Genomic DNA, 16,576 nt, shown 5'->3' on the forward strand with positions numbered 1-16,576 from the left:
TCCTCTTCATCATCATACTCATCATCCGTCGAAACTTCTTCAAAAAGTGCTTACAATATTTTTTGCTTTTTTTCATAATCCATAATATCAGAAAAATAAAGTTTTATTATATAACAATTACTTACAAGTCACAAAATTCTATTACTTCTCTAGACGCACACGGTCCACTGCACCGGTTTTACAAATTACAAACTTACTAGTAAGCTTCCGATTGGCTTTAGAATTTACCGATATTGACTCCCACGGGTCTCCTAGACAAGCTGCGTCTTCTGAAAGGTTAAACGAGGTAAAAATTAAAAAAAAAAATCGGCTATCAAGTAGATATGTAAGGGTGTAAACAATTTAATGGCCGCAGCATCTGTGATCAGTTAGTTCTCCGAGGCTGTTCCGATAGTTCTGTGAATACAGTTTCTCTTTACCACAGGTAGGATATGAGCCCCACCCATGAACCGTCCTCATTTGTCCGGGATTGGGACCGACAGTCATCGAAAAGGGATCAAATAAATTAGGGACAGAAGAGATCCCAAGAAAAATTATTTTGCTTCAAGTGTAACGAATCTTTTTATATTTAGAAAAGATACTCAAAAATAGTAAACAAATAAGTTAAAAAGGCTTACCTTTACTTTTTCCACTCCTAATAAATCTTTAATGTCTCTAAACAGTGTCGGGGTACAAATTGCTCCACCCGTGATAACCGTTTCTAGATAAAGTTTCTCCTTTTTCTCTTTTTGTAATTTAATTAGATCTATATGCATTGTAGGCGTTCCATACATAATTGTACACCTTAAAATGAGTTAATAACTAATTAGGTAGGCATACAATACCAGGACAGGAATAAAATACAAATCACATAAAGGAAATACTTACATAGATACAATATTCAAAATGATGATTATACTCGATTGGGAAATGTATGATGGCACAGTTTTTTCGATATCATATCAATATCGGTTAATATCCGTACCTTGTCTATATATATATATATATATATATATATATATATATATATATATATATATATATATATATATATATATAAACCAGGTTCATACAGCCTCTGCCGCTTCTTGCATTTAGACTGTCGTTGTTTCTGTCAATCCATTCGTCTTCTTTGATGCCTCTATCTCTCATTATGTACCGTAAATTTTTTTCCCAAGCAACTGAAGGCCTTCCTCTTCTTCTTCTTTATTGTGGTATATAATTTAAAGCTTTCTTTGGCCATCTATCTTCATGCATTCGCTTCACGTGACCATACCACACTAGTTCCATACTACACTGGAATATACAGTATTTGTCCTCCTTCTAATATCTTCATTCCTGATATGATCTTTTTTGGATACACCACACGCTCTCCTTAGAAAATCCATTTCTACTACTTCTATTCTTTTTGTATCTTTTTTTCGTGATCTGCCAAACGTCTGCTCCATAAGTCATAATAGGCTCTACCAAGGTTCGATAGATTGTCGATTTCGTTTCTTGTCAAATATTTTTAGACCATAGTAGAGAGTTAAGAATGTTTTCGGCTTTTTTTCTCTGCTGCGTTCTGTTTTTGATGTCTTGTTTGGTAGTGTCTTCTTTAGATATTATAGATACGAGATATTTATATTCATTTCATGTTTTTGTGTTTCTAATTTCTAACTCTGGCTCTTCTTCATCATCTTTTCTTTTAAGATACTCTGTCTTTGGCATATTCATATTGAGGCCCCATTTTTCATATTTTTTCCAAGTTATCTAAACATGTAGTTCATGTCTTTCTCATCATTCGCTACGACTACCTGATCATCTGCGAAAAATAAAGTTGTTAGACATTTACCACCGCCTATGTCTATTCCCATTCCGGATACTTGTTTCCTCCACTGCTCTAGCGATGATTGAATATATATTTTTAATAAGGTCGGAGATAGACAACATCCCTGTTTAAGCCCCCTTGTTATTGAAAATGATTCAGATATAAAGATTCTTTCTTGAACGACACTTCTTGCATTTTTGTATATATTTGCGATAGCATCTCCAACATTCTCTAAATCTACAAACAATAGGTGGGTAGATAGATTCCTTGCCTTCCGTTTTTCGATTACCTACTGCAGAACGAATATACCATCAGTGCACGATCTTCCTGCACGAAATCCATTTTGTTTTTCTATGTCTTCGTATTCTGATTCTGTTCTTTTTTTTTTATTATTCGAGCGTACCACTTCCCCACTAAGCTGATAAAAGTTATTCCCCTATAATTAGAGCATTTGCGTTTAAACCCTTTATTGAATATTGGGCTGATGTATCCAATACCCCAATCATCACGGATATTTTGTCCTTTTAAACATTTGTTAAATAGTTGAACCAACATCTCATATAATATTTTTGGTCCATACTTTACCAACTCAATTGGGATGTCTCCGGTTCTGCTGCTTTACCGTTTTTCGATCTTTTCGATCCGCTTAACTCTCCGGTTGTTATCTCAATTATTTCTGTATGTTCGGATATTTCTTCCATTTCGATATCTTGCAATTTACATCTATCCTCTGTGAGTAAGACCTCATAATGGTGTTTCCACTGTTTCAGATCTATTAATTGTAAGTGAGATTTTTCCTTTCCTTTCCTCTGGAGAGACTTTATCATCTTCCACGCTTGTTCCACCCATATACCTATCCATCTCATTTTTACTTTTCACTACTTCTCTTTTTACATCTCGATTTAATTTTTATATATCTTTTAATCTTCCTCCCTCCTCGTTGACATCCATTTCTGGTAAGCAATTTTCTTCTTGGTTACTAACGTTTGCATATTTTCCGACCACCATCCTTTTTTTTTTGTTTCATGTTTGTCTTTATACCCCAAAGCATCACTTGCAGCCTCATGAATTCATTTTTTAAGTTAGTGGTATAATTCTTCCGCTGATATATTTTCTCGATTCACATTTTGTAATTTTGTGGTCAGTCGTAATTTGTAAAGAAATTTCGTTAAATCTTCTTTTTAAGCTTTCTAGGTTATATTTAGGGGATGTTACTTTTTGTCCCGGTTCTATATTCTGTACCTGAGTATTATTGTTTTTGCGAGAGTTGGCCATAAGTAAACTATGTTCGGATCCACATTATGATCCACGGTATACCCTTAAGTCAGTTGTTTTCAGCCAGGAAATTTGACGTTGGATTACATAGTCGATTATCGAGCGTAGATTCCTAGTAGGTTGTATCCACGTAAATTTGTGGATGTCTCTATGTTGAAAAAATCTATTCATAATTTTGGGAGACATTGTTTTACAAAAATCTCCAAGACCAATTCCGTTGTCATTGGCTATTTGTTCCCCATATCTTCCTACGACTCTGTTATTTTCTTCTCTCTCTACTCTGCCGTTTAAATCTCCTAGTATAAAGATTTCACAGTTTTCCATAACTTCAGATTCTTCTTCATTCTCTTGTTGTCGAAATCGTCTTTACTTTTGGATCTTCATCTTCATTTGGGGCATAAACTCGAACAGTTACGATGTTGTGTCAATTCTTTTTCATTTCCGGTATTAGCAGTTGTTCATTTACTACAGTTCACGATTTAATATTGTTCTTAAGATTTTTTCGAATGGCAATAGAGACTACTCTCTTCTCTCTTAGCTGTGTTATCTTTACTCACTCCGCTATAGATATGTATATATTCTCCTGTAAAGGTGCTTCTTAATGATAATATTTTATACCTGAACGAATATGCATATTATTTGTGTAATAAAATTACAGCAATATTTGAGACAAGAAAATTTCAAATAATTTTGAAATTCTTTATCACTAGTTAAAGAGATTACGTTGAGCATTATCAGCTCTGTCATAAAAACTGTGCTATCGATAATTTTCAAACAGAGTATAGTCGAAAATTAATATCTTTTGAACAGAAAAAAATATCATAGAGTGTTGTCATAAACTGAAGACAACACTGATTGAACAGAATGTTTCTTTAAAAAATATTCTCACTTATGTTTCTTCATTGCTTCTAGATTCTTTCGTGGATCATATTTGTCTGAAGGTAATACTACAGTGGTACCGTAACTTAATGCTCCAACTAGTCCTATAACAGAACCCATAGCGTGGAAAAGAGGGCTCGGAATGCACAAGGTGTGTTGTTTTTTTCCTAGCTGGTTCCTTTTGCCTATAAAGTAAGCGTTGTTGACTGCACTAAAATGTGATAATACAGGAGCCTTCGGTAAACCTGTTGTACCCTAAAATTTATTACAATATTTTAATTACATATTTGTTAATCACTTTGTAGGATAGTAGAATAACATATGAAAATATAAAAAAGGGTGTTTTCTCAAACATTTAATAATAATCCTTGTATCGGCATGTTAGTAATATTCATTTAATTTTAATTTCAGCAAATCATATTTTACTTAATTTTTATTCAATAAATTTAATATTTAATTTAATAACCACACACATATAATATTGGCATAATTGCTGTGTCTGTACCAGACAGCACCCTAATACGGGTTATTATATTTTCAGCATTTAGTTATCATGTACTGTTGACCTGAAGATGCACAGACAATTTTAGTATGCGAAACCGGTCGTTGGTTGTAGTATAAACTGATTGTGAGTTAGTCTTATTCTGATTTTTTTTCACCCATTTGAAATGGACTTACACAGGCAATAATTCCAGATAAAAAAAAACAGTTCACAAGACGTATCGTCATCAAAAAGTCTAATGCATATAGATGGCGCAGATAGTAAATTCATAGTTAAGAAAGAACTAATATTAAAACATTACCTGTCAAATTTAGAGCTCAATAGTTTCCTTAATTTAAAGGTAACCCAACCTTAAGTGCACTTTGCAATTTTTAAAACGATGATTTATAAGTATAGGAAAAAAAATCGCAATATAAAGAAGCTATAGAATCATAAAACCTTTTCTTCTTTAAGTGTCATCTGCTTTACAGAGGCTGGTCATCATATGCACTCTAATTTTCGAATCCACTACTTTAAAGAGATGTTTTGAGCTGAAGCCATACGTAGATTATGAGCCGCAAGATGCCGCCTGTTTCTCGACGTATTATATGTTCAAGATATTGCATTCTTCATTTTATTGTTCTTTTAACTTCTTTCAACTTTTCCGTTTTTCTTAATACTTCAAAATATAACAAGTTGCTTTTAAAAAACTTATTTGCTGACACAAACAAAATTACAAGGATAAATTTTAAATAAATTGAATAACTTTCCTTGATAATATTGGAGATATCCTTATTATACAAGATCTGGGTACGTACATCTTCGGTCATAGTATCGTACAATTGGTCCAAAAAGGCCTAAGCCCGATATCCAAAGTAAAATTTTTCTTCTAACATTTAATTTTTCCATATCTGCCACATACTGTCAAGTAAAAAGATAGAACATTTTGACCCGTTTTTTTTTGGGGGGGGGGGGGGGGCGAGAAAACGTTAAATTAGTAGTTTTTTACGTTTTTCGTCAATATTTATAAAACTATGCGGTTAAGTGTGAACAATGTTCTATACAAAAACGTTCTTCCTTAAATTTTGTATTGTGTTTGCAACCGTTGATTTTAGAACAATTATGTATGGGAGGGACCCTTATTGTTTTAAATTTGACGTAGAATATTTTTATATATAATCTCCTTCCTGCTTAACCGTATAGTTTTCAAAATATTGGCGAAAAACGTAAAAAACTATTAATTTACCAACTTCTTTATTAATTTGTGTTATGCCAAAATAAGCTTCAGTAGGTACCTTTAGAGCTCCCATTAAAGGTATACAGTGAGCCGTTGCTGACAGTTCTTTTTAAAAAAGCAGCCAACATGACGATTTAAGTAAAGTACAATACTAGCAGGCAGAAAACCAGTAATACAATTGTTCAGAGAATTGAGACGTGTTCCGAGAAAAAAAAACAACCAGAAAAAATGGATAAAATAATAAGAAAGCTAGAAATAAAGAATTCAGTACATAAATAAGAAAATGTCGAAACAACGCTATGAAAAGTGTAGAAATTATGGAGATATTAAAATACTAAAACCAAAAAATAAAAAAAAATGTTAAGTCACGGTGAGAAAAACGCAATATACTTATATCATTCGATGAGGGGCAGGATCTTCAAACGCCACAGAAATGTGGTGTTTGTTTTGTTGTCATTTACTATAATGAGATACTCCAGAAATTGATATACTTTGACAGGATTAAATTTATTTATCTTAACATAATTGTGTTCAGCTTTCTAAATTGTTGTAAACCACTCGACGACTTTAGTCATTATTTTAGACAATTATTAATCAATATCGTTATCACAATCCTGAAAAATAAGCCTTTTCCATTTTATCTGTAGCTCCAGCATACATTTCTACTTACCGAGGTAAACATAACGTAACATGGATCATCAATTTTAATGGATTTCTGATTATTTTGAATGAATGAGATATTTTCGGGATTAGCCATATTTAAAATATCGCTATAGGTATGTGTACCCCTAAAACATATTTTATGAACTATAATATTTATATAATTTATATAAAAATTTATAAATATTTTACTTATGTATAGTTAGTAGCATTTTTGTCTTGATTATACAGATCACAAACAGTTGTGAAATGAATATTAAACCAAAAATAACAACAGGATTTCCAATAGGGAAGAGTGGGAAAATTTCGACCGCTGTGCAAAATCAACCAGTTTCAGATCTCATGAACTTGGGGCCGTACGAGCAAAATGTACCAATCGAGCGATATATGGTCCCGAATGTATCTAATTAATACCGTTAGTATGGTGGCACCCATAAACATATATATTAGATATGAATCTATGGTATATTAGATATTACATATAAACATATTAGAACATATACTAACATATATCCGCCACTGCCATCAAAACTAAAACCACCAAAGCTGCCAAAGCTACCACTTCAGCCGTCAAATCTACCACTTCGGCCGCTAAATCTACCACTCCAGCCACCACTCCCGTAAAGGCAAAGAAAACAGTCCACCTTACAGATGAGATACCATCTACCTTACGAGCCACTCCTCAGCCACCCACCAATATCGACGCTACTACTGCCTCAAAATCAACCGCCAGTATTGATTACTCATCGTGGAAGGCTACCAAACGATTAAAAAGGCCAATTTTACAGAATCCACCAATTAGAAATACTAATGGTAGCTGGGCAAGAAGCAATATACAAAAGGCCAACAGGTTTGCTGACCACCTAGAATATACTTTTCAACCAAATAAAGAACAAAAAGTAATTAGCTGGGAGCTCCCTGATCAAGACGAAATAGAGATTAGCCCTGTAACTTCAAAAGAAGTATATTTGGAAATAAAAGAAAATATAAATTCAAAGAAAGCTACCTGTCATTTTTAAATTATACAAAAAATTACTCTTAAAGAGAGTAAATTCGATTATAGAGGAAAAAAATCTAATTCCTAATCATCAGTTTTGGTTTAGAGCAAGCCACTCAACGATAGATCAGGTGCATAGAATAACAGATATAGCAGAAAAAGCTCTAGAAGAAGGAAAAGTCTGTTCCGCAATTTTCCTCGATGTAGCGCAGGCTTTTAAATAGGTTTTTGTAATATTTTGTATATAGAACTAACTTGCTTATTGATCATAGTGAGTTATCAAATAGCAATAATCATAAGATTCCTGTTGGAGTTTTATTAAATAAAAAAAAACTCTTACACCCGGGCTTCCTTCTAAAACCGCCCTCGTGGGGAGCGGTAAATATCGATTTGACAAGAATCTATACGCCATAGAAAAAACTGTGTCAAACAAGAAATAAATAAAAGATAATTTTGAACAAAAATGTCTATAACCGTTGTCTCACGCATATGTAGGCAATATGTTACGCATGAGAAATAGGTTTTTTTAATATAATTTGTATCAACTCGACGAATAAAATTCGATAGCTTTTGATCAGTGTCTTATCGACAAACATTAAAATTGGGTTTTGAAACCCAAAAAGGTGAAGAGTACAGCTTTCGTGCGCAATTTGTACATTTTGCCGTAAATAACAAAAATCGTTAAAAGTAGGAAACTGTGAAGAACCGCTTAAAATTAGTTCTAGAGTGTTCTACAGTAGATCATTTTAAAGGTAATTATCTTTTTCTAATATAATATTGCATATACCTAAAACTGCGTAGAAAAGAGAACAATTTTTGCGAAAAAATAGGAAAAATGGCCCAAAAATAGTGTGAGTGGCGCACAATTTTAAACAACTTTTCTGTAGATATATGTACGAAAACTGTACAGAGTTCATCCAAATGCACCCTAGTGCATAGGAACAAATTCAACCTGTTCGCAAAAACGTACCCCTTTAAATGGTAGCACTCCGCGGTTTTTCATATTTGAGTGTCCATTGGCATATGAAACAATAAAATCCCTTTAATGTTGTAGTTATTTTCCAAAGTACATAATCAATAGCTACTATGAGTACACATGGCTAATTTACAAGCTAGTTCGCTTAAAAGCCGACGAGTGATGTGCAACTTTTTCTAGAACTTTTTTCAACTGTCCTGCTAACGGGGCAAGTATACTGGAGGTAATTTACAACTGCTTATAAAAAAGCCGGCTTGTAGCTTGAAAACTCGCTCCGCCTACTTAACCTTTAACTACGGGCACCCAACCATGAATCTCAAATACGGGCGCGGTGTACTCTATACACCAGTTACAAATAGCTACAGAAACAAAATTTCTTTAATAATTAGAACTATATTAAATTGCACAACTTGTGTTTAATCAATAATTAGTTATTATATAATAAAAAATAAAACTAAAAAATAATCCAAAATGGTAAACCAGTGAGAAAAAAACGAAAACAGTAATTTATTACAAATTGAAACACCAATCTAAAAAAATATGCGAAAATTTTTAAATTTTTAACTAGGTAGAAAAATAAACACATACGAGTCTTTATTCACTTTCGTCTTCTTCCTGGTTATTTGAGTTAATACACTCAGGACAAATAATGGGGGAATGTTCTTTGCAAACCATTCTCCTGCATGTCTGACGCGAAATGGTTGTCACTCTATTTTTACGCCTTCCGCAGCAATAGCACCTTCCTCGTATTTTTGCTGGTGGTTCTTCTTCTTCTTGTTCCACTACAGTAGCTTTATATTTCTTCAGGGATAGTTTTAAATCTAAGGGCAAACTCTGTATTTCAGCTCGTTCTGAAAGGTGTGGTCTCAACAAAGATAAAGATAATTCCTTTAAAAATATCCTTCTATATTTTTGAGGATTGTTTATATTTGCAGCATTATACAGGATTTGGCTATTAATTCCTGCGATGTTTAGGAGCTGAAAAAATATAACTATCGGCCACCTTTGCGATCTCCTTGATACCGAGTATGTACCGCACATTTTATCTACTGTGTCGACACCTCCTTTGTGAGAATTAAAATCTAAAATTATATTTGGCTTTTTTTTCTCCGGATCTACTACAGAATCATTATGCATGGTTGATATCAAAGGCACAGCTTTATTTTTTGCAGGGACATATGACACTATAGTTACCTCTTTTTGAAATCCGAAAAGGGACGATCCAACTTCTCTTTCCTTATGTGGTAGGAACTCCAACGGCAGCTCCCGTTTATTTTTCTTTAGTATGCCAACCATTGTTACTTTATCTTTCAAAAGATCATTGGCCAATAAGTAACTTGTGTACCAATTATCACATGTCAAGTTCCGGTTTTTCCCTTTCCAGTCTTGAAGTAAACGATATACAATATCAGCAGGTTTATTTGATTTGTTGTAAGGTACTTGTGGCTGATTACTACAATACACCTCTAAATTTGTAACATAAAAAGTCTGGGCATCACACAATACAAATACTTTTAACAAATACTTTGCAGGCTTGGACGGGATATATTAAATAAAACTGCATCTACCTCGGAAAGGTATTAACATTTCGTCAATTGTTACTTCTTCTCCTAAACAGTACTTATTGTTGCAGTTCTCCACAACACGATCCAGTTTAACTCGAATAGCAGTAAGCTTATCAGTTTCCTTGCGTATCCCTCTACTATTTTTGTCATCAAATCTTAGAGCAGCAAGCAAAAATAAAAATCGATCAGCCGTTATGCCCGCTCTAAATATTTCTGAACCGGTTCCGTCTTTAGTCCACAATTCAAGAAAATGTGTATGGTTTTGCTTTTTAGTTCCTGCAAGAAGTAGTAGTCCGATAAATGTCATAATTTCTGTTTTTGTTGTGTCTTTAGCCCGTCTCGGCCAGTTATACTTTATTTGCATATTTGCAATTTTCAAGTTTGTACACTCAACTATATTTTCAATAATGTCGTCACTAAAAATTTTTTCGAAAGCACTTCTCTCATTGGTAATATCTCTAGCACTCAGCTTTGGCCCAGGAAGTATTTTTACAATATTTTTGGTGGATGTTTTGCTACATTTGCTCACCACTGAATATTTATACCACTTTGTTTATCTTTCGCAATAAAATACTCATCTTCATCGCTTTCTAAACTCTCACCATCGCTCTCGTTATCTGAATTAAAAGACTCTTTATCATTTAGTTCTATCTCCGACTCAGTGTTACAATCGTTGTCTTCCTAATTTCTTCCTCTTCTTCTGAAGAACTAGCATCTTCTTCTCCCCTAACTTCTTCCACGGGTTCTTCTTCGAACAAAGCTTCAGCCATAGCTCTAAGCTCATCTTGTGTGAGACTTTTAGGGTTTCTAATACGCACTCGATCCCTATAAAAAATATTTCTCCTCTAAGTTTTCATTCACATTTTTGTATAAAAAGTACAATGTAACATTTACTACACAGAAAATTGCTAAACTCGTTTGCAGGTAATTTAAAGTTTCATATTCGTTAAATTTACTTACATAACTATGTGCGTGGTGTACTGAAGGCGCCGTTCGGGAACTCACTTTGATATTTTTTATCACAACTCAACTATTTGATCAAAAATCACATATCAACTGTAATAGACAATGGTTGATACTATACTGATAGGTTACGTCGAGCGCCGTAAAAGCAGAAAATAGTTTTAAGAAACGGCAACCAACTTAACACGCATGGTGTACTGTGTACACCGTAGCCCGTAGTTAAAGGAACCATTCATATCGGTAATGTAGATGTGAGCTAGACGTTGTTAACTTAACGCAATATGTAGTGTTCCAATGGTACATATTGTGAAGATAATGTAAAGTCTTCTGATTGAGATCCTAATAGCTTACTATTACAATTTAAAAATTACTTACCCAAGTTTATTTTCCCCCAATAATACGACACTTTTCAAAGTACTAACGGTAGGGCTATTCAATTTTCCTGGATCACTATTGGGCAACTCTGGACAAGCCGAATTGATTATATCATAAAAGTGTTGTTTTCCAAAACTTATTGGACATATTATAACATTTACACCTACTTTATTTATAGCATATTCTAGTTCTTTCTTCTGGTAATAAGGATTTATTGAAACCTAAACATATAAATTAAAGGAAATTTGATTAAAAAAATTTCTTTATAAAAGGTATATTAATACAAAAACCTTATCGGTCTACATCATTTATTATCGGAATATCTATAATCTCATCATCATCAGTGTTATCTGGATTTATATGATTGCAGCCACTAAATATATGGCTTAAAACCCTTTAAATGTAGTTAAATTAACTTTAAATTACATCTTTGATGTTAAAAGTACACTGTTCACCATTTAACAGAAACATAAATAAAAAACTTCTCGAAAACGAGAACTTAATAATTAGAGTTTGTTTCGTAGTTGCTGTGGATGCGTGTGATAAACTTATTTACCACGAAAAAAAAAAATAAAATTGAATAAAAGTTATTAATATAAAAGTTATAATTAATTCTCGAAGGGATTGTATGTATCGCGGACCGATCCAAATTGCGTCTCAATGATTAATAAAAACTAAAACTCAATACAGAACACGCGTTCTTTGTTTTTAAAAGCCAGGCAATAAATTTTTATTATAGGGCTGGTCGTTATATTAATTTCGTTTCCTATAAATGCAACGCACTCAAAATGTATAAGTAATTACAGTGTCGGTAAAACTTCCAGTCGGTGAAACAATGTGGCACGATATTTTTGATTTTTGGCACTTTAGACACGCTCGAATCCATTTTCTCACATCTTATTTGATTGAAGGCCAAACATATCGCTGTGTGATCATCTTCACAGAACTTTTGATTCCAGGATGTGCTAGATTATGCCATTCTGAGTGGTTTCGGTACAAATGGTCTGGCTGTAAATGTTGCTACGTCACAGTACAAACTAACGTTTTGTTCCTGAAATCGTATTTTCTTTAATTGCAACGATGGTTTCTCTCTTAAGTACATTTTTAGTTCTGGATCTGTTTCTTGTGCGAGAGCTAAGTCCATGATGTCGATATCTTTATTGATGCTATAAACTCGAGATAGTGCGTCTGCTACAATATTTGTTAATCCAGAGATGTGCTGAATGTTGGTGCAAAACTGGCCTATAAAATCTAAATATCAAAATTGTCTAGGACTGCATTTGTCTAGCTTCTGTGTAAAGGCAAAGGTGATTGGTTTGTATATTATTAAGTCTTTGCCTTCGATCATATGTCTTAAATGTTTTATAACTAAATTTATAGCCAATAATTCTCTGTCGTACGCACTATATTTCTTTTCACTAGGTGAGAATTTAAACAAAAAAAAGAAAGCCGAAGGTTTCATACCTGTATCCGTTTTTTGTTGTAATACAGCTCCAGTACAAAAATCGGAAGTATCACAAGTGATGGAGATATCAACATCATTTACAGGGTGGCTCAGTAAAGTAGCGTTAGCTAAACTACTTTTGCAATCCTCAAAGGCTTGGATTCGCTGTGGTGTTCATTCAATTGGTGCTTTTCCTTAGACAATTCCTTTTAGGGCATCATGTAGTGGTGGTTGAAGCTCAGCTGCATTGTGTATGAACCTTCGGTAGAAGTTCAACATACCTATAAATGTACGTAGGTTGTTCACTGTTTTAGGATGAGTAAAATTTTGTACAGCTGTTACTTTTTCTTGAGGAGGTTTGAGTCCCGCTGCTAATACTGTATTTCCCAAAAATGTAGTCTCGTTTTTGCCAAACTGACACTTTGCTGGATTAATGACAACGCCAAATTACTTAAATCTTTTGAAAATTTCTTCTAAATGCAACATATGCTGCTCTTCGGATTCTGATGCAATGAGAATGTCATCGATGTAGGCGTAGGCGAAATCAAGACCACGTAAAATTTCATCTATGAAACGCTGGAAGATCTGTCCTGCGTTTCTTAAAGCAAAAAACATATATAAATATTCGTACAATCCAAATGGTGTGGTACCGGAAGTTTTTGGTATATCTTCGGTTGCTACTGGTTTCTGGTTTTATGCTCTAACTAAATCTATTGTAGAGAAAATGATCTTACCAGCTAGCGACTGACCTAAGTCTTCGATGTGTCGAATTGGATATCGATCTGGAATAGTCCTTTGGTTTAGACGTCGATAATCTCCACAGAGTCTCCATTCCTCACCGTTCTTCGGGACTATATGTAATGGTGTAGACCAGTTACTTTTTGATGGTCTTATGATGACTAGTCGCAGAAGATTTTCGAATTCTTTTTTAGCCCATTGCAATTTGTCAGGTGCTAATCGTCGAGGCTTAGAGAACGATCCATCTCTTCAAAGGGCGTCAAATTTCGAAAACATTAAAGTTTTATGCAATAAAGGTAATAAATTAAAAAGGACCTTTTTAGAAATGGTATCTATAAGCAAAGGTTAGGAGGGAATGGAAATTAATTCTTGAACAGGCCAAGACCCACACAGGGATGCAGAGCCAAAGATGATGATGACAATCCACGGCAGTTAATACTCGAAGCAAATTAGGAATCAAACTTGCTCTATATCGAAAAAGGATACAATGGCTCAAAAAGCTGCGTCAGTGGTATGCAGCACCGGATCATCATTCCAAGAAGCAACAGTTACAATATTAGTTTTTATATTGTATCAAGCTTTTCACAATAATCAAATATGACACAATTTTCAAGCGATTGGCAGTCTGCAAAGTCGTGTTTAAGTAAAACGTTTTGATGAAAGTTATGGCAGAAATATCAATTTAATAAAATATTTGAAGTGTTTCCAAGTCTCAAGTTATAAGTAATATCCATTTTACATAAATACTTTCTTGTAACTTACCAGAAGGTATCCCGCTCTGGCACACGCCATAAATGTCGTATACCACTCAACCATATTGGGCGCCCAAAGGCCTATCTTATCACCTTTCTTAAACCCAAGACGTCGTAATCCCGCAGCTAACCTATCAGCTTCGTAGAGCAATTCGGTAAATGTAATTGTTTTATCCTGGTGGAGAGCAGTAACTGCTGGTGTTTGACCAAAATCAGCACTTGCTCGTTCTAGTAATCGTCCGAGGGTCAGTGGTCTTAGTGGTTCTTCTCCTACATTGTGCATATAGCTCAATCTATTGTAGTGCCTAATCCTAAAATAAGAAATCTGCAATCAGTTTTAACAAGCTACCAAAGTTTCCATTCACATATCCTACTTTGTCAGACAGCAGCATCAGTACCAAGATAGAGCTTAAGGGAAATGATCCTGGATCGGTATATTATTGGATACTAGAGCTGTTAAATTAACCAAACGATTACCGGTATAAGTAATCCCCCACCTGTTGGTAAACAGCTACGGGTGGAAGAACCGACACGTGGTAGGGCACTTCATTGCCCTGGAGCATAGAAATTAACTCCGAATGCAGAAGAACTAAATTAGTCAACAGCATTGGGATGTGGAAAGCCAGGGGATGAGTACCACATTAAACATCCGTGGATATCCTTAGTAAAAATCATCATGGATCCACTAATGGATAATTGACTTAATGATCATGGAGCTCGGAATCCAAAATCCGGCAGGGGAGGACAATCAGATTTAGACGACAGGGCCTCTCAGGTCGTCATCAAGGTAAATCCCTGTCAAACAAATAAGAATAACTCTATAGCCTTGAAAATCGGAACATGGAACGGAAGAAGTTTACACCAATCAGGCAAACTAGATAACGCTGTGTCGGAAATGTGCAGAATGAAAATTAACATACTGGGTCTTAGCGATATACAATGGCCTGAATCAGGAAAATGTAACATCAAAAATGGAACAATGTATTATTCTGGAAACAACGACTCCAAGCACAAACAGGAAGTTGGAATTATAGTTGATAAGAATTCTCAGAAACCTGTTTGTAACTTTGTTTCCTACTCTGATCGAGTATTAATGCTGTCTCTAAACTCTCATTTAAAACGTAAAATAAATATAATCCAAGTATATGCACCCACTGTAGACAAGGATGAAGACACCATAGAGGCCTTCTATGAACAAATCGACAATGTCTTAAGGCTAACTAAAAGACAAGATATAAATATTATAATTGGCGATTTGAACGCTAAAGTGGGTCAAGGAGAAGTGGAGAATTGCTGGGGCGATATGGACTCGAGCAAAGGAATGAACGTGTCGATAGGCTTGTCGAAATCGTCACAAATCAAATAGATTATATTATCGTCAACAGAAGATATAGAAATTCTATAATATCATCTAAAACTTATCCAGGAGCGGACATATCCTCCGATCACAACCCAGTTGTTTTGTCGATGAGAGTGAAACTAAAGAAGGTCAACAGCCCTAGCACCAAGAAAATCATGGATACAAGACGTCTCAAACAAGACAACAGATATGCGGAAACGAAATTTAAAATAAACGAGAACTTAAAGAAAGTAAAAGAAGATAATGCGGAAACTCTAACTATTGACCAAAAATGGGGAAAAATTCAACATGCCCTTGTGTCAGTTGGTAAAGAAACCCTCAAACCACAAGAAAAAACAAATGATGTGGACGACAGTAGAACTTCTTGAACTTATGGAAGAACGAAGAAAACATAAAGCAACATCAGAAAGAAAATTCGAGAGGCAAAAGAGAGGTGGCTCTCCGACAGATGCAAGGAAATGGAAGATCTGGATAAAAAGTATGATAGCTTTAATTTACACAAAAAAATCAAAGAAATGACAGGTTCTAAAACGTACAAGAACGAATATCCTTAAAAATGATAAAGGGGATATTATAACTGATATGAAGGAGAGATTACAATTACATCCAACAACTATTTAATGATGAAAGAGAAGAACTGTCATTAGAAATTACCGAGGATACCGGACCACCAATATTAAGAGAAGAAGTCATCTATGCCATCAAAAACACAAAAGAGGGTAAAGCTACTGGACCAGATGATGTGCCAATCGAATTATTAAAACTCATCGATGAAGATGTTATTGATGTAATGGTTGAACTCTTTAATCTAATATATCAGACTGCCACAATCCCCACACAATGACTGCAATCGACCTTTGTAGCAATTCCCAAAAAGTCAAGTGCAACAACTTGCTCACATTACAGAACAATAGCTTTAATGAGTCACACACTTAAAACATTTTTGAAAATAATTTACAGCAGAATTGTTAACACTCTTAAATATGAAATTAGTGACACACAATTTGGCTTTAGAAATGGTATGAGTACAGGAGATGCTTTGTTCGGCTTGAATGTGCTGGCTTAGAGATGCATGGACATGAATC

The 16,576-nt window shown here is 34.4% G+C and overlaps 1 protein-coding gene across 2 annotated transcripts in view; it reads right to left on the minus strand.

Moving 5' to 3' along the window:
* The window catches only part of LOC140441480 (medium-chain acyl-CoA ligase ACSF2, mitochondrial-like), a 38,888-nt gene that overhangs the window by 9,730 nt on the left and 12,582 nt on the right, over positions 1 to 16,576 (minus strand). The window contains exons 2-6 of one of the 2 annotated variants that reach the window (XM_072532226.1): positions 14,142 to 14,442; positions 11,198 to 11,418; positions 6,332 to 6,449; positions 3,954 to 4,198; positions 618 to 783 (exon numbers count right to left, since the gene is read on the minus strand). In XM_072532226.1, the coding sequence (XP_072388327.1) occupies positions 618 to 783; positions 3,954 to 4,198; positions 6,332 to 6,449; positions 11,198 to 11,418; positions 14,142 to 14,442 (1,051 nt within the window). The remainder of the gene's footprint in view (positions 1 to 617; positions 784 to 3,953; positions 4,199 to 6,331; positions 6,450 to 11,197; positions 11,419 to 14,141; positions 14,443 to 16,576) is intronic. The other variant, XM_072532227.1, reaches the window with a different exon arrangement.

Source organism: Diabrotica undecimpunctata, chromosome 5, assembly GCF_040954645.1.
Source record: "Diabrotica undecimpunctata isolate CICGRU chromosome 5, icDiaUnde3, whole genome shotgun sequence".
Taxonomy (NCBI): Eukaryota; Metazoa; Arthropoda; class Insecta; order Coleoptera; family Chrysomelidae; genus Diabrotica; species Diabrotica undecimpunctata.